This window comes from Hydractinia symbiolongicarpus, chromosome 10 (assembly GCF_029227915.1).
Source record: "Hydractinia symbiolongicarpus strain clone_291-10 chromosome 10, HSymV2.1, whole genome shotgun sequence".
NCBI classification, from domain to species: domain Eukaryota; kingdom Metazoa; phylum Cnidaria; class Hydrozoa; order Anthoathecata; family Hydractiniidae; genus Hydractinia; species Hydractinia symbiolongicarpus.
The window spans coordinates 24838917-24858551 of NC_079884.1; the positions used below are offsets into that span (position 1 = coordinate 24838917).

Sequence of the window (19635 nt, forward strand, 5' to 3'; positions counted from 1 at the left end):
GTGTTCTTTCATGTAAGGCGTCACAAACACAGACATACACACCTATAGAACTTTACTTTAGAAACAGAATGTAATGAAAAGTGGACACAATTTTCACTAAATCCAATGGCCGAAGGTTTTACAAATACATGAGTCCCACATTAAAGTCATCACACAAGAGAGCGCTTCTGGCTGTTTTATAGAAATATCCAAAAATCTGTTTTCTTTAGCTGACTTACTTCCTATTAATGGTAGTCATCGACACATATGATTATGATGTACAACGTAAAAAATAATCTTTTTAAACAGAGTGTATTTTATTTATTAATTAAAGGTGATCCAGCAACTTTAAAATGGTTGTTCTGCATTATGCACGAGTAGGGTGAGTAAATCACGCCCCCTTTTCCGCTCTCCTCCCCCCTTGCTATATGAGTTATTCATGTTCCTTCAAATTTTATTTTTGTGATTATTTTTTCAGAATAGCTTCTTCTGGTATTACGTCTATCTCAGGGCGTTATATAGAAATACTATTTGAGCTGTACGAGCCCTGGGTAAACTTTTACATGCACTTTTAAGAAGAAAAATATTAATTGGTAGCATAACCTGTCACCAGTGCTACATAGTGAGTTATGTCAACAGTTTTTTTGGTTCAAATGGTGATTGATGTTAGTAGTCGAACCCATTTTCCACTAGGCGGATAAACGGGTAAAAAACCCAGGGGCTTAAAGATTTCCTCTGTTAGAAGTACATAGGCAAGCCAGGCTGTTAACTACCCTGGAAAATCCTAAGAGTTAACCTTGATAACAAAAGGAATATGGGGAGATGAAATTAAAAATTTAAATCTCAAAATATAAATAAAAAATTGAAAAAAGTACAGATTTACATATATATTCTAAAATAAAGTAAAAAGTGTAAGAAGAAATATATACATAAAATTCTGGAAATGCATAGTTCAGGTTATGAAAATTAACCGATTGTACAATTCCAATAACAAAATTCGCCTATTTGCATTTTTTAGCCGATACGACATAATGAAACTTAAATTGCTTTATCTAAAACGGTTTAAATTTCTCGTTGAATATATATCAGTATGCTTATCTGTTACATATATACACATGTATGATATCTTGAACATCTTGCTGCATGATATCTTATACGTTTTTTTAAACCCCCCCTGTTTCTATACACCCATCCCCTCCTACAGTAATTTAATACCCAATAGTCAATTAGTTCGCTAAAGTAGTATACGTCCTTTTACTGCATATTGCTCCATTAGTTACACAATAGACTCTGTCAGATCTCCTGACCTAAGCAAAGTTAACGTCCCTCGCGTCACTTACGTTCCTAGGGTCTAACGTACCTAGCACAGTTTGCAATCCTGTAGTCTATAAGGAACCTTACTAACGCGACTATTAAAGTTTTAACCTTCCTAAGGTAGTTAACGCTGCTACCGTAGTCTTAGCCTTCCTAACGTAGTCAACGCTGCTACCTTTTTTTCAACCTTCCTAACGTAGTCAACGCTGCTACCGTAGTTTTAACCTTCCTAACGTAGTTAATGCTACTACCGTAGTTTTAACGTTCATGGAGCCTATAAAGATCCATTAAGTAGTTTCCGTTCCTAAAACTTAATAACATCTTTAGTGTAGTTTACGTCCCTAGATGCTATAAGAAGGCCATAGAGTATCTATAATTTATAGCGCTCCTACTTTAACAAACATTCATGGACCTTAGAAGGTCTCTGCTACAGGAATCCTAGATTAATTTGCCTTCCTAAAATCTATGATGTCCCTAGAGTCCACTATCTAGAGGCTATTCTTTGTCAGCAAGGTAAAGCATTTCATGTCTTAAATGTATGCTTGTAGCCCTTATGGTAAAGACATTTATTAAAATATGAGAATTTTTGTATTTTTCAATTCTAATCCCTTGGGGGTAGGGAGTCTAATAAAGAGGGTGGGTTATTTTAATTTGTCGGGAAGAGGATTAATAAATAGAATGGATGGTACAACCCTTTGAATCTTGGTCCTACAATAGAGTACTCCTTCCTGATTCGAATTAAATCCACAGGTTCTTTATTCCAATATAGAGAAAATGGTAGTGTATTCTCAATTTCTTAGCACCTTGTTATTAAGTGTGCATGAAACAGCAACGGTGCTTTCGAGCACAATTTCTCCAAAACTTGACACCAAGCTTGCCCGAATCAATGCAACAAGATTTCTCCCATAAATTTTGTAATGTCAAATTGATCACGTAAAAGGTACTTTTCGTTGTCAGCCTTACCCTTCCGATTAAAAAAAAAATAAATCAAAAAGTTGAAAGAAGCTTTTTTTCGAAATAATCTTAATGAATTTTACTTTTACAATCAATGTTAGAATACCTAACAGCTATCTATAAAATAAAATTATAAACGTATTTATTTGCAAGTATGTCCCTATTAAACAATCCTTTAAGACGTTAGAGATAACACTAGGATAAGCGTGTATTACAGTACAATGCTATGGTGTACTATCCTTAGCTGAAGACATCAAGTTTTCGTTCATAATTTGTAATTCATCTTTTTTCTTATCATAAATTGCTTAAATTACAAATTCAAATAAATGGAAAACATCTGCTTTTAAAACAATCGGTATAATAGAAATATCATTCAGAAATATTCATTAAGGAAACACGAAGTTTGATTTCTTAAAAAACAAAAGAAAGGAGCAAAGCAAAGCAGGAGCAAGGCTTCCTCAAAGTCTTTTATAATTTACATTATGGGATATTTTACTAATATCTCCCCTCTTATCCTCTTTTTCTGGTATTTAAAAGTTGGACATTCCAATTATCAATAATGTTTTGTGTAATCCCTATCAAGTTCTTTAAATCTAATGGCGCAGTGGATCCATTATAAATATTATTTTGAAGTGAAGTAAAGAAAGGGATATTTGCGCTGTTTTTCTTAAAATTTAAAAAATAAAGACTTGCAAATATGCATATGGTCGGAATATTTAACTTAAGAATTAGTTTTATTACAGCTGCGTAATAACAGCATCAACAAAAACGCATATAAAACTGATACCCTATTGTATCGATTAATACCAAAAAGAAATTCCTTTAAATTAATATTCAACAGGTGCAAATTCACTTTAAAGTTCAAATTAAAACAAAAAATTTTCATACCAATCATATTTTTGTTGTTTTCGCTATTCTTATAACATGACAGTTCCAGATTAGTTAGAAGAAGTCGTAATGTCAAACTTTTGTTATCTTCGCAAATTGTCTTCTACTTGTTACCCGCGTAAAAGAGCACACAAGGTCAACCAGTCCCGTTGGTAGTCACTAAGTTGAATTAGATGAACAGGTACCGTGTAAAATGATGTTCATCTAATACAGAGGACGCATATCAGATAAGTTTGAACAGCACTAAAAAGAATGGACGCCCCTCAAAAGTTGTCTTTACGCTAAGAAAATTTAAAACAATATAACATCATTAAAGCCATTTTGAGATGTAAGTCTTATGTCCAGTTAATTATGCGGAAATATGACATCATCGATTAGATACTCACTGTAAGTATTAATATTTATGTAAATATGTTTAAATTATAACACTGGATAGGTGAAAACATATTTACATCACCATATACCTTGATAGACCTATGAAACAGCACCTCATTTTTAGATGGATAATGTCATGCATTAATTAACATAATTATCACTTAAGTGAACTAACTACTAAGTGAAAATGCTGAGAACTGATCGTGATTAACATACTAAAAAGTACAACATTTTTGCACGCTTTTTTAGTTAAACAGAGAAAGAGATTTTTGTACTTTAGAACTGAATAAAGGTGAAAGGTAGCATATATTTCATGTATATTAGCCAATCACAGTGGCTGGAAAAACACAACGATATGTTATAGCTAATATCGATCTCTATCAACATTTTAGAAGTCAGTCAATATAATTCTCTTATAAACAGAGGTGTAGAAAAGTCGTATTTATTGTTACACTTATAAACTTTTGACATTATTCTTCAGAAATGTCAGTTTCCACCTATTGGAAAGAGTTACTGGATGTATTACTAACACGTCCAGTTTTGTAACGCACAGTCATTGGGATACTCACTCGGTGTTAAAGTAACTGTAAAGATGTTCTATTACAAGTATAGAAAAACAGGTGGGTAAATAACACACACCAACCATCACTAATAACAGATTCATATTAATGCGAACGCTCAAGGACAATAAGAAGGGTCCTACTTAAGAAAGTCCTATTATCACTTAAGTGGTCTCACTTAAGCGGAGTATTTTTGCTTGGATTTATTAACCCTATTCGGTCCAGGGGGGGGGGGCGGATTCCGCCCCCCTGACGGTTTTTTTTAATAACTCCTGATTGCTTTCTTATATGGCTATGATACTTACTAAGTTTCAACATTTATCTATTAGACACCTGCATGCTAAATTTTTAGGTCCCATACCTTTCAGAGGCTTTGATATTGGCCATTACTCGAAACTACCCCTAAAATCTCTATGAAATCCTTATAATGGGGGAAATATAATAACTCCTGTTAGGATTATCCTTAGAACTTGAAACTTGCAACACAACTTTGTTTCATCAGGAAGAATCATTTTGAATAATTTTGACACGTGAATAATCCGATTTCCCGATTTTGTCGGATTTTACCCAAAAATCGGGAAAAAACGGATTTTCGGGCAATTTTTGGCAATTTTTTATTCAATCCATGCAAAAACCGGAAGATATGTTAAAAAAATTTTATTTAGCTTTCAGAAAATTCAAACAGAATGTAAAAATTCGCTCTAGAACAAAAGTAATTATATTTTAAGCAGATAGTGGCATTTTTAACAATTTTTAAGCTTCTGATGATGTCACAGAAAATGTGCTGACGCAAGCAAAAATTTATTGCCGCCATTTTGTTCCTTTTATGACGTACTATAAGTGTGCCAAGTTTGATTCAATTTGAACAATCCTATGAAAAGTTATTGAGGGGGGGGGGGTCATAGTATGTTCGAAAAACCCCGGACCGAATAGGGTTAAGGAAGTTCAAGAAACGGAGAAATTTGGTCCAAATCAGTGAAAGCTTGGCGTCCCACTTAATCCGAGTGTACCGTATTCATGTACAGGTTGTCTATACAGTTGTGAGGTGCGTGTTATTTCTAGTAGTTGACTTCGTCATTACGAATGTGCGAGGAGAGAGAGTAACGTGCACGCGGGACGTTTCTAAATTTATTTGTTTATATGAAATAGAAGAGATAAGTTACAAGTTTGCTTTTTACAGAAAAAAGCAGCTCTTTTTACTCTCTGCTGAAATAATTTATGTTACTTTTTATAAAAAATCGAAAAAGAAAAATATTTATTTTACTTTTTTTTCCTTTGAAATTTTAGCGACGATTTATTTTCACGAATTGCCAAACTCGTAATTGTATTATGAGAATTTAATTTCGCACAGTGCGCATATCCCTTATATTAAATTAATGGCCCAATAGAGTCCTTATATATGTTATTGTAAAATTAAGAAAAGGAAGGGATGGTTGCGCCTCTTGAAAACTGAAGAACAAAGACTTACAAATTAATTTATAACAGCTGCAAAAGCTGACAAAATAAAGTTGCATATAAAAACTGATACCCTATTGTATCCATCAATATCAAAAAAAACAAATTCCTTTAGACTAATATTTGGCAGCTGCAAATTTATTTTAAAGTTCAAATTAAAATGAAAAATTTTCATAACATTGCTGCCAATTTTATCATACTTTTGTTGTTTTCGTTATTCTTACAACAGGACAGTTCCAGATTAGTTAGAAGAAGTCGTAATGTCAAACTTCACAACTAACACGACAAATGCAACAAATGGGTATATTTGCCTTAAAACAGGTGGCAAAAGTTCGCCAGAAGTTAGATACATTGTTGTAGGAGCAAGTATTGTCGTCATGTTATTAATAATTTCAAGCAATTCCATTTTAATTAGAGCTTTAAGAAGTGGAAAGTGTACTAGAACAGATAAATATTTTCTGGTCCTATCGGTTTCGGATCTTTGCGTTGGTTTGTTCGCCGTGCCGTCTGTTCTATTACTATATGTTGGTTTCACAGAAGAAACATTGTGTGCAATTTTTCCTTTCGTAGCATTTTTTCTTGTGTCTCCATACTTATTTTCATGGGTTATGACGATCATAATATCAATCGATAGGTGTGTGTTAGTTACTCATCCGAACTTTCATTCTGGATTTTGCAAACCCGTTCTAAAGTACTTCATTCCATTTTGTTTGCTCGGCACTGTTGGAGTTGGCATCTCTTTCTTTTTACATGATTTCTATGAAGAAAATATATTATTAAAGATGTCAGACGCGAGAAATTATAGGTATAAACTACTTATTACACAAGTTCTCACAACTGGAGGAGGACTTTTATTAACGATTGCAGTGGGTGCAACCCAGATTTATTTAATGTTGCGTGTTCGAAGTAATATGGCAAAAATGGATGGCAATCGTCATGCCAATGTTGATTATAACAGACGAATAACCGATACAATTGCGATGATGTTTTTCAGTGCTGCGTTATGTAATATATTTTATATGGTTATTTTCACTTTAACACATTTTATGAGTAAAGATTTCGAAACGACGTATTTTATGATACGTTTAAGTAACGCAGCTTCTATAGTTCTGTATTCGAATTCATTTTTCAATTCAATTATTTTGTTAACCAGGAGTTCAAAGCTAAAAAAACAAACAATAGCAAAACGAAAATGAAATTCGAAAGTGGGAAACAAACAAAAAGGAAGAAAAATGCATTGAAAATTTACTAATTGCAATTGATTCAGAATGCAATAATGAAAATAAAAAATCATCCTCTCCTTCTTCGACGCAGCAAGATGAAGAAAAACAAGAAAAAGATGTACTTTTTGTTTAATATCTAAATATAATTAAATATCAAATGTATCTAATGAGTTTGATAAAATGACTAAATGTTACAATTGTCCTTTTATGCGACAAAATTTCTTAGATTCATATTTATTATCTAAGAAAAGAATTCCTCAAAAATGTGCTTGCATTAAAGAAATACATGTCAGTAATTTTTATTGAGTCATTTTTAATTTCGAAAACAATTTGCAGTAAAGAAAAGTCAATTTCAATTTCAACAGTTAATTTTTGATAGACATAGAAACAGTATGTTAAATTAATATAATTTAAATTTAATAATTTAATTAATTAATAATTAAATAATTAAATTAATAATTAAAGAAGAAAATATAGTTATATTCTTTTTTCTTGAATTTATCGTAAAAATTTTGCTAACTTTGCGAAACTAATTTTCTCAAAAGGTACAAAAAAGAACTAGCAAGATCACCACTATGCTATCTATACAGGGAATATTAAACTGACGTCATATCGTTTAAATTTGTCTCCTAAACAAGAATATTCTTTATGTTACAAAATCTGGGAAAATATTTCCCTTCCCAGAACGAAATAACATGGTATATTAGTGAATTAGTGAACGAATTTTTTTATGACCAATTATGTCAAAAACTTGATGGTGACCAGAAGTACATTTTAACTTTTTCTTCACATCATATCTTTTTCTCAGGAAAATCATGAATTGTACAGTTACAGCTAAAAAATTATCTTATCATAGAACAGAATGATTTTTATTTTATTAAAATATGTTGACATGGGCTTACATTTTTATCAAATTTTTCGATGTAAATGCCAGGCCAATGTTTAAAAATATGTTGGCAATGCACACGTGTCTCAGATGTATTTTATCCGCCCTAACATTTACGTTTGCTAGAATAGAAAATACTGTATTATCCTCAGGTAAGGCGAGTGTGCAAGAATAAAACACCTAACCTATTGCCTATCACATGACAATTAACAGTCGTGCCTTAAATGATCGTTGTCAGCAACACTTTTTGATGACGTCAGCATTTTTTATTCCAGCTTTCGAAGATCCTAGCTCAGCACAAACATTCGACGATATTTGTTTAAAATATATTTTACCAGCCGTAATCCACGACGTTATTGAAGTGCAAATTACAGAAAAAGTAGGAAAATCAATATACCGTAATTATTCTTTTTAACCCCCTTTCTTTATTTAGCCCCCCTTTCTATTAAGCCCCCCCCCCCTCCCCCACCGTCTAAAACCTCCAGAATTTAATAAACCTCCTAGGGGCTGTAAAGAGGAATTACGCAACTCAGCGATCTAGCGTTTACTTAAAGCCTACCTCCTGTGTCTATGAATCTTTTTATTATTTTGAAATACAATGAAACCTCTCTATAGCGGACACCATCAGAACCTCAAAAAAGTGTCCGCTATAAAAAGGTGTCTGCTACACAGAGGTTCTTTTTAAAATTATCGCAAATTTCTTCAAAAACCATCCCAGAGCTATTATTGCAATCGACTGTAATTTGTATCAAGAGATTGGTTTTGGGAGAAGAAACACAGTGAAGACAATATATTAAAGTTATGCTGCCTCTTTTCCAAAACTAAAACAAGCTCAAGACTTGACAAAAAAAATTGAGATATGTTATGCTACCTCTCTTGCTTTGTCTTTGCAAAGACAATTTAATATCTTCCACTTTTCAATGACGTTTGAAATTAGGCCAGTCAGAGTTTCATCATTTTTATTCATTGAAAAATTCAGCAATTCGTCCAATTGTTGCAACGCTTTTGATGGAGAAAGTTGCTGAGGAATGTTTTCTTCTTCATCATCTTCTGAAGCAACTTGTAACTGGACTCTACGATTAAGAAGTCTCAATACATCTTCCATTATTTCAGTTCTCATCCAAGCCTTGTCGTTTGAGAAGTAATGCATCATACTTGGTCTTCTTTTATCCTGTACGTTATTAAAAAATCTTGGAGATTTACTCTTTTAAATTAAAACGGGCTCAGATACTTTTTAATCATCAGCTGCCACAAAAAATGCTGCTTTAAGACGTTGTTTAGACCAACTTCTCGATTTTTGATTAAGGCCTTTCCCTGGTAAAGCTTTAAAAAACAAACCCAGTTCATCCATATTTCAAATGTTTTTAACTCATATCCTTCAGTTAATTCTGGTAGGCGTTAAATCCATGACTGAATGGTCATTGTCAGTATGCCGTCCGCTTCACCTGTAGTTTAAACTTTTCAAGCCAACTGTTTGATGCAGTGAAAGCAGCTAAAAGCCGGGGCAAATCAAGGCAACTTTTTGAGCAACATTACCCGTCAACTAGAGAATCTGCAGGCTATTTTGCTAAATATAGCCGTTTAGTCTGTTCTAGGACTCTAAATATGCTTGGACCCCACCAGGGGGCTTACAGCTTTTTCGGCAACTCGCTTTGCTAGTTGATTATCACTAAAATCTCAAAATCTACCACTATGCCTAAGCCCCTCCCCCCACTTTGGAAATTGTGGCGCCCCTGTGTTTCAAAAAAATTATTTTTTTTGTAAAAAAACTTTGATATGAAAATATACGGGCCAGTAATACGGAAATAATTGCAAACAACAACATCTGCACTTGGAATGACAAATATCTGGTCTGAGAATTATAAAATAATAATAAGAACACAGAATGAAGGAGAAGGGATATAGATTTGTGAAGAAAAAGGTAATATGTGAAAAGCTCTACTCTATAAAAATTAAAATAACTTTCGAAATGTCTTTTTTTTGCAGTTTCAAAGCTTCATAAAAGGGTATTGTTGAGACATTCTTTCAACTTAGTTTCAAATGGAATATCAGTCCTTTGTTAACACAAATTTGATTCGTGTCAGGTAACACTTGATAAAGACGAAAAGCAACCTATTATCAGACAGATTTTAGCATCATTGATAGATCTCATGATACACTTTGGATTTACACAGCTATCTATCTTCATCTACAAAAAATGTAACCATTCTACTGTAGGAACCTCAGCTTCAGATCTCAGATTTGCAGATTAAAGCAGCAGGAAAATACAAAAACTCTGGTCTGCATTATATACACCCACTGGTATGCATCCTTGGTAACACCCGCAGCATTTTATTGAATATTTTATTTCGGTTTGTCTGTTCAGTATTCATATTACTACGGAAAGTTTATCATTTCTTGAACATGATAGTTTAGTAGGCGACGTTTCGGGAGATCCTTCTCCCATCATCGAGCAAAGTAAAATGATGTTGCGCATGTATTTATATAATTACAGAGGATCGAAAATCATAAAAATTAACCAATCAGAAATCAGCTGATAATTACAGTTAATTACGGCGATAAACATTTTCGGACCTAGATGTAGGTAAGTAACTACTTCTTCTGAAGGGCTGGTAACCAAATCTCAGGAAGTTGATACGAGATGCTGTTTATGTGTTTGTTACGTTCTACACCGTTGATGGTTTCTTTAATCTTTCTGGATTCTCTGTCAATGATTTTCTTCTCATCCCAATTAAACTGATGACTTCTGCTCCAGCTGTGGTCCGCAATCACTTCAATAATATCAAACAGCAATATGGAGAATCCATCTTGGCAGAAGTCAGATCGCTAGAGAAATCAAGAATAAAATACGCACGATACTCTAACCATCTTCGGTTTTCTCTACGTTGTCTTCACAACGAAATAACACCTAAAGAACTTCAAATTCAAAAGAATTTTCGGAATACATCAGAGAAATAAAGATAGCAGACGACGAATGCATGGTATCATTTGATGTCACATCACTCTACACAAATGTTCCCATAAAAGACACCCTAAACATCATTAAAGACCTTATCGAAAACGATGCTGCATTCGGTGAAAAGACGAAGATTCCAGTACCGGATTTTCTGCGTTTGGTCGAACTTGTTCTAACCAAAACATGGTATCTGTTTAACAAGAACTTCACACTCAAACAGACGGAGTTGCCATCGGAGGCCCTGCATCATCAGTAGTCGCAGAAATATACATGCAAGCACACGAGACAACAGCATTAGTCACATCAGACAGACGTCCAAAGGTTTGGAGAAGATATGTTGACGACGTATTTGCCATAATCAAAAGATCTCATTTAGAAGAGTTCCATGAACACATCAACGGCCCACATCGACAAATCAAATTCACTGTTGAGCTTGAACACGATGGAAGTATCGCTTTCCTGGACACTTTGGTCAAACGCAAGAATGTTTCCCTTCTAAAATAATGTTGCGCATGTACTTATATAATTGCAGAGGATCGAAATTCATAAAAATTAACCAATCAGAAACGAGCTGAGAATTATAGTTAATTACGGTAATTAACATTTTTGGACCTAGATGTAGGTAACTACTTCTTCTGTAGGGCTGGTAACCAAATCTCAGGAAATTAAAACGAGATGCAGTGGGTGTATATAATGCAGACCAGAGATTTTGTATTTTCCTGCTGCTTTAATCTGCAAATCTGAGATCTGAAGCTGAGGTTCCTACAGTAGAATGGTTACATTTTTTGTAGATGAAGATAGATAGCTGTGTAAATCCAAAGTGTATCATGAGATCTATCAATGATGCTAAAATCTGTCTGATAATAGGTTGCTTTTCGTCTTTATCAAGTGTTACCTGACACGAATCAAATTTGTGTTAACAAAGGACTGATATTCCATTTGAAACTAAGTTGAAAGAATGTCTCAACAATACCCTTTTATGAAGCTTTGAAACTGCAAAAAAAAGACATTTCGAAAGTTATTTTAATTTTTATAGAGTAGAGCTTTTCACATATTACCTTTTTCTTCACAAATCTATATCCCTTCTCCTTCATTCTGTGTTCTTATTATTATTTTATAATTCTCAGACCAGATATTTGTCATTCCAAGTGCAGATGTTGTTGTTTGCAATTATTTCCGTATTACTGGCCCGTATATTTTCATATCAAAGTTTTTTTACAAAAAAAATAATTTTTTTGAAACACAGGGGCGCCACAATTTCCAAAGGCATAGTGGTAGATTTTGAGATTTTAGTGATAATCAACTAGCAAAGCGAGTTGCCGAAAAAGCTGTAAGCCCCCTGGTGGGGTCCAAGCATATTTAGAGTCCTAGAACAGACTAAACGGCTATATTTAGCAAAATAGCCTGCAGATTCTCTAGTTGACGGGTAATGTTGCTCAAAAAGTTGCCTTGATTTGCCCCGGCTTTTAGCTGCTTTCACTGCATCAAACAGTTGGCTTGAAAAGTTTAAACTACAGGTGAAGCGGACGGCATACTGACAATGACCATTCAGTCATGGATTTAACGCCTACCAGAATTAACTGAAGGATATGAGTTAAAAACATTTGAAATATGGATGAACTGGGTTTGTTTTTTAAAGCTTTACCAGGGAAAGGCCTTATTCAAAAATCGAGAAGTTGGTCTAAACAACGTCTTAAAGCAGCATTTTTTGTGGCAGCTGATGATTAAAAAGTATCTGAGCCCGTTTTAATTTAAAAGAGTAAATCTCCAAGATTTTTTAATAACGTACAGGATAAAAGAAGACCAAGTATGATGCATTACTTCTCAAACGACAAGGCTTGGATGAGAACTGAAATAATGGAAGATGTATTGAGACTTCTTAATCGTAGAGTCCAGTTACAAGTTGCTTCAGAAGATGATGAAGAAGAAAACATTCCTCAGCAACTTTCTCCATCAAAAGCGTTGCAACAATTGGACGAATTGCTGAATTTTTCAATGAATAAAAATGATGAAACTCTGACTGGCCTAATTTCAAACGTCATTGAAAAGTGGAAGATATTAAATTGTCTTTGCAAAGACAAAGCAAGAGAGGTAGCATAACATATCTCAATTTTTTTTGTCAAGTCTTGAGCTTGTTTTAGTTTTGGAAAAGAGGCAGCATAACTTTAATATATTGTCTTCACTGTGTTTCTTCTCCCAAAACCAATCTCTTGATACAAATTACAGTCGATTGCAATAATAGCTCTGGGATGGTTTTTGAAGAAATTTGCGATAATTTTAAAAAGAACCTCTGTGTAGCAGACACCTTTTTATAGCGGACACTTTTTTAAGGTTCTGATGGTGTCCGCTATAGAGAGGTTTCATTGTATTTCAAAATAATAAAAAGATTCATAGACACAGGAGGTAGGCTTTAAGTAAACGCTAGATCGCTGAGTTGCGTAATTCCTCTTTACAGCCCCTAGGAGGTTTATTAAATTCTGGAGGTTTTAGACGGTGGGGGAGGGGGGGGGGCTTAATAGAAAGGGGGGCTAAATAAAGAAAGGGGGTTAAAAAGAATAATTACGGTATATTGATTTTCCTACTTTTTCTGTAATTTGCACTTCAATAACGTCGTGGATTACGGCTGGTAAAATATATTTTAAACAAATATCGTCGAATGTTTGTGCTGAGCTAGGATCTTCGAAAGCTGGAATAAAAAATGCTGACGTCATCAAAAAGTGTTGCTGACAACGATCATTTAAGGCACGACTGTTAATTGTCATGTGATAGGCAATAGGTTAGGTGTTTTATTCCTGCACACTCGCCTTACCTGAGGATAATACAGTATTTTCTATTCTAGAAAACGTAAATGTTAGGGCGGATAAAATACATCTGAGACACGTGTGCATTGCCAACATATTTTTAAACATTGGCCTGGCATTTAACATCGAAAAACTTGATAAAAATGTAAGCCCATGTCAACAATATTTTAATAAAATAAAAATCATTCTGTTCTATGATAAGATAATTTTTTAGCTCCAACTGTACAATTCATGATTTTCCTGAGAAAAAGATATGAGGTGAAAAAAAGTTAAAATGTACTTCTGGTCACTATCAAGTTTTTGACATAATTGGTCATAAAAAAATTCGTTCACTAATTTGAGCACGCCTGTCTTTATACCGTGCTATTTCGTTCCGGGAAGGGAAATATTTTCCCAGATTTTGTAACATAAAGAATATTCCTGTTTAAGAGACAAATTTAAACGATATGATGTCAGTTTAATATTCCCTGTATAGATAGCATAGTGGTGTTCTTGCTAGTTCTTTTTTGTACCTTTTGAGAAAATTATTTTCGCAAAGTTAGCAAAAATTTTTACGATAAATTCAAGAAAAAAGAATATAACTATATTTTCTTCTTTAATTATTAATTTAATTATTTAATTATTAATTAATTAAATTATTAAATTTAAATTATATTAATTTAACATACTGTTTCTAAGTGTCTATCAAAAATTAACTGTTGAAATTAAAATTGACACTTTTCTTTACTGCAAATTGTTTTCGAAATTAAAAATTACTCAATAAAAATTACTGACATGTATTTCTTTAATGCAAGCACATTTTTGAGGAATTCTTTTCTTAGATAATAAATATGAATCTAAGAAATTTTGTCGCATAAAAGGACAATTTTAACATTTAGTCATTTTATCAAACTCATTAGATACATTTGACATTTAATTATATTTAGATATTAAACAAAAAGTACATCTTTTTCTTGTTTTTCTTTATCTTGCTGCGTCGAAGAAGGAGAGGATGATTTTTTATTTTCATTATTGCATTCTGAATCAATTACAATTAGTAAATTTTCAATGCATTTTTCTTCCTTTTTGTTTGTTTCCCACTTTCGAATTTCATTTTCGTTTTGCTATTGTTTGTTTTTTTAGCTTTGAACTCCTGGTTAACAAAATAATTGAATTGAAAAATGAATTCGAATACAGAACTATAGCAGCTGCATTACTTAAACGTATCATAAAATACGTCGTTTCGAAATCTTTACTCATAAAATGTGTTAAAGTGAAAGTAACCATATGAAATATATTACATAACGCAGCACTGAAAAACATCATCGCAATTGTATCGGTTATTCGTCTGTTATAATCAACATTGGCATGACGATTGCCATCCATTTTTGCCATATTACTTCGAACACGTAACATTAAATAAATCTGGGTTGCACCCACTGCAACCGTTAATAAAAGTCCTCCTCCAGTTATGAGAACTTGTGTAATAAGTAGTTTATGCCTGTAATTTCTCGCGTCTGACATCTTTAATAATATATTTTCATCATAGAAATCATGTAAAAAGAAAGAGATGCCTATTCCAACAGTACCGAGCAAACAAAATGGAATGAAGTACTTTAGAACGGGTTTGCAAAATCCAGAATGAAAGTTTGGATGAGTAACTAACACACACCTATCGATTGATATTATGATCGTCATAACCCATGAAAATAAGTATGGAGACACAAGAAAAAATCCTACAAAAGGAAAAATTGCACACAATGTTTCTTCTGTGAAACCAACATATAGTAATAGAACAGACGGCAAAGCGAACAAACCAACGCAAAGATCCGAAACCGATAGGACCAGAAAATATTTGTCTGTTCTAGTACACTTTCCACTTCTTAAAGCTCTAATTAAAATGGAATTGCTTGAAATTATTAATAACATGACGACAATACTTGCTCCTACAACAATGTATCTAACTTCTGGCGAACTTTTGCCACCTGTTTTAAGGCAAATATACCCATTTGTTGCATTTGTCGCGTTAGTTGTGAAGTTTGACATTACGACTTCTTCTAACTAATATGGAACTGTCCTGTTGTAAGAATAACGAAAACAACAAAAGTATGATAAAATTGGCAGCAATGTTATGAAAAATTTTCATTTTAATTTGAACTTTAAAATAAATTTGCAGCTGCCAAATATTAGTCTAAAGGAATTTGTTTTTTTTGATATTGATGGATACAATAGGGTATCAGTTTTTATATGCAACTTTATTTTGTCAGCTTTTGCAGCTGTTATAAATTAATTTGTAAGTCTTTGTTCTTCAGTTTTCAAGAGGCGCAACCATCTCTTCCTTTTCTTAACTTTACAATAATATATATAAGGACTCTATTGCGCCAATAATTTGATATAAGGGATATGCGCACTGTGCGAAATTAAATTCTCATAATACAATTACGAGTTTGGCAATTCGTGAAAATAAATCGTCGCTAAAATTTCAAAGGAAAAAAAAAGTAAAATAAATATTTTTCTTTTTCGATTTTTTATAAAAAGTAACAAAAATTATTTCAGCAGAGAGTAAAAAGAGATGCTTTTTTTCTGTAAAAAGCAAACTTAAAACTTATCTCTTCTATTTCATATAAACAAATAAATTTAGAAACGTCCCGCGTGCACGTTACTCTCTCTCCTCGCACATTCGTAATGACGAAGTCAACTAGAAATAACACGCACCTCACAACTGTATAGACAACCTGTACATGAATACGGTACACTCGGATTAAGTGGGACGCCAAGCTTTCACTGATTTGGACCAAATTTCTCCGTTTCTTGAACTTCCTTAACCCTATTCGGTCCGGGGTTTTTCGAACATACTATGACCGGGGGGGGGGCGGATTCCGCCCCCCCCCCCTTAATAACTTTTTATAGGATTGTTCAAATTGAATCAAACTTGGCACACTTATAGTACGTCATAAAAGGAACAAAATGGCGGCAATAAATTTTTGCTTGCGTCAGCACATTTTCTGTGACATCATCAGAAGCTTGAAAATTGTTAAAAATGCCACTATCTGCTTAAAATATAATTACTTTTGTTCTAGAGCGAATTTTTACATTCTGTTTGAAGTTTCTGAAAGCTAAATAAAATTTTTTAAACATATCTTCCGGTTTTTACATGGATCGAATAAAAAATTGCCCGAAAATCCGTTTTTTCCGATTTTTGGGTAAAATCCGACAAAATCGGGAAATCGGATTAGTCACGTGTCAAAATTATTCAAAATGATTCTTCCTGATGAAACAAAGTTGTGTTGCAAGGTTCAAGTTCTAAGGATAATCCTAACAGGAGTTATTATATTTCCCCCATTATAAGGATTTCATAGAGACTTTAGGGGTAGTTTCGAGTAATGGCCAATATCAAAGCCTCTGAAAGGTATGGGACCTAAAAATTTAGCATGCAGGTGTCTAATAGATAAATGTTGAAACTTAGTAAGTATCATAGCCATATAAGAAAGCAATCAGGAGTTATTAAAAAAAACCGTCAGGGGGGCGGAATCCGCCCCCCCCCCCGGACCGAATAGGGTTAATAAATCCAAGCAAAAATACTCCGCTTAAGTGAGACCACTTAAGTGATAATAGGACTTTCTTAAGTAGGACCCTTCTTATTGTCCTTGAGCGTTCGCATTAATATGAATCTGTTATTAGTGATGGTTGGTGTGTGTTATTTACCCACCTGTTTTTCTATACTTGTAATAGAACATCTTTACAGTTACTTTAACACCAAGTGAGTATCCCAATGACTGTGCGTTACAAAACTGGACGTGTTAGTAATACATCCAGTAACTCTTTCCAATAGGTGGAAACTGACATTTCTGAAGAATAATGTCAATAGTTTATAAGTGTAACAATAAATACGACTTTTCTACACCTCTGTTTATAAGAGAATTATATTGACTGACTTCTAAAATGTTGATAGAGATCGATATTAGCTATAACATATCGTTGTGTTTTTCCAGCACTGTGATTGGCTAATATACATGAAATATATGCTACCTTTCACCTTTATTCAGTTCTAAAGTACAAAAATCTCTTTCTCTGTTTAACTTTTTAGTATGTTAATCACGATCAGTTCTCAGCATTTTCACTTAGTAGTTAGTTCACTTAAGTGATAATTATGTTAATTAATGCATGACATTATCCATCTAAAAATGAGGTGCTGTTTCATAGGTCTATCAAGGTATATGGTGATGTAAATATGTTTTCACCTATCCAGTGTTATAATTTGAACATATTTACATAAATATTAATACTTACAGTGAGTATCTAATCGATGATATATTTCCGCATAATTAACTGGACATTCAAGACTTACATCTCGAAAACGAACTTTTATGTTCATCCTTTGTGTTCAAAGTAAGTTTAATTTGACGAATATAAAAACGCTTTCAACACCATTAAATGACGAGACGATCTGCTTGATGAAACAAGTATGACAACGTCATCCATTGTGAGTGCAATATTGAATGATTTGAAGTGACTACCAACGGGACTTGTTGATCTTGTATGTTCTTTTACACGGTTTAGTAAGCTTTTTCGATTGTTGGCTTTAATGATGTTATATTGTTTTAAATTTTCTTAGCTTAAAGACAACTTTTGAGGGGCGTCCATTCTTTTTAGTGGCTGTTCAAACTTATCTGATATGCGTCCTCTGTATTAGATGAACATCATTTTACACGGTACCTGTTCATCTAATTCAACTTAGTGACTACCAACGGGACTGGTTGAACTTGTGTGCTCTTTTACGCGGGTAACAAGTAGAAGACAATTTGCGAAGATAACAAAAGTTTGACATTATGACTTCTTCTAACTAATCTGGAACTGTCATGTTATAAGAATAACGAAAACAACAAAAATATGATTGTTATGAAAATTTTTTGTTTTAATTTGAACTTTAAAGTAAATTTGCACCTGTTGAATATTAAGTTAAAGGAACTTTTTCTAGGTATTAATCGATACAATAGGGTATCAGTTTTTATACGCATTTTTGTTGATGCTGTTATTACGCAGCTGTAATAAAACTAATTCTTAAGTTAAATATTCCGACCATATGCATATTTGCAAGTCTTTATTTTTTGCATTTTAAGAAAAACAGCGCAATTGTCCCTTTCTTTTCTTCACTTCAAAATAATATTTATAATGGATCCACTGCGCCATTAGATTTAAAGAACTTGATAGGGATTACACAAAACATTATTGATAATTAGAATGTCCAACTTTTAAATACCAGAAAAAGAGGATAAGAGGGGAGATATTAGTAAAATATCCCATAATGTAAATTATAAAAGACTTTGAGGAAGCCTTGCTCCATTCTTATTCTCTTCATAAGAAAATGCCTTTAAAAAAAATTTTTTCTTTTGTTTTTTTAAGAAATCAAACTTCGTCTTTCCTTAATGAATATTTCTGAATGATATTACTATTATACCGATGTTTTAAAAGCAGATGTTTTCCATTTATTTAAACTTGCAATTTAGGCAATTTATGATACGAAAAAAGATTAATTGCAAATTATGAACGAAAACTTTGATGTCTTCAGCTAAGGAAATTACACCATAGCATTGTACTGTTAAAATAAATACACGCTTATCCTAGTGTTATCTCTAACGTCTTAAAGGATTGTTTAATAGGGACATACTTGCAAATAAATACGTTTATAATTTTATTTTATAGATAGCTGTTAGGTATTCTAACATTGATTGTAAAAGTAAAATTCATATTCAAACAACAGCGATTGCGATTATTTCGAAAAAAAGCTTCTATCAATTTTTTTGATCAATTTTTTTTTAATCGGCAGGGTAAGGCTAATAACGAAAAGTACCCTTTACTTGATCAATTTGACTTTACATAATGCATGGGAGGAATCTTGTCGCATTGATTTGGGCAAGCTTGGTGCCAAGTTTGGTCAAATTGTGCTCGAAAGCACCGTTGCTGTTTCACGCTCACCTAATAACAGGGTGCTGCGAAATCGAGAATACACTTCCATTTTCTCTAGATTGGAATAAAGAACCTGTGGATTTAATTCGAGTCAGGAAGTAGTACTCTTGGTAACCTAATTGTAGGACCAAGATTCATGGGGTTGTACCATCCATTCTATTTATTAATCCCCTTCCCGACAAATTAAAATAACCCACCCTCTTTATTAGACTCCCTACCCCCAAGGGATTAGAATTGAAAAATACAAAAATTCCCATATTTTAATAAATGTCTTTACCATAAGGGCTACAAGCATACA

At 33.2% G+C, this 19635-nt stretch overlaps 1 protein-coding gene across 1 annotated transcript; it reads left to right on the forward strand.

Moving 5' to 3' along the window:
* Positions 1 to 3455: 3455 nt before the first annotated feature.
* Positions 3456 to 6998, forward strand: LOC130613188 (uncharacterized). The gene is made up of 2 exons (XM_057434514.1): positions 3456 to 4130; positions 5755 to 6998. Exon 2 carries the CDS (start codon positions 5786 to 5788, stop codon positions 6719 to 6721), a length of 936 nt encoding a protein of 311 aa, XP_057290497.1. The 5' UTR covers positions 3456 to 4130; positions 5755 to 5785; the 3' UTR covers positions 6722 to 6998.
* Positions 6999 to 19635: the final 12637 nt, after the last annotated feature.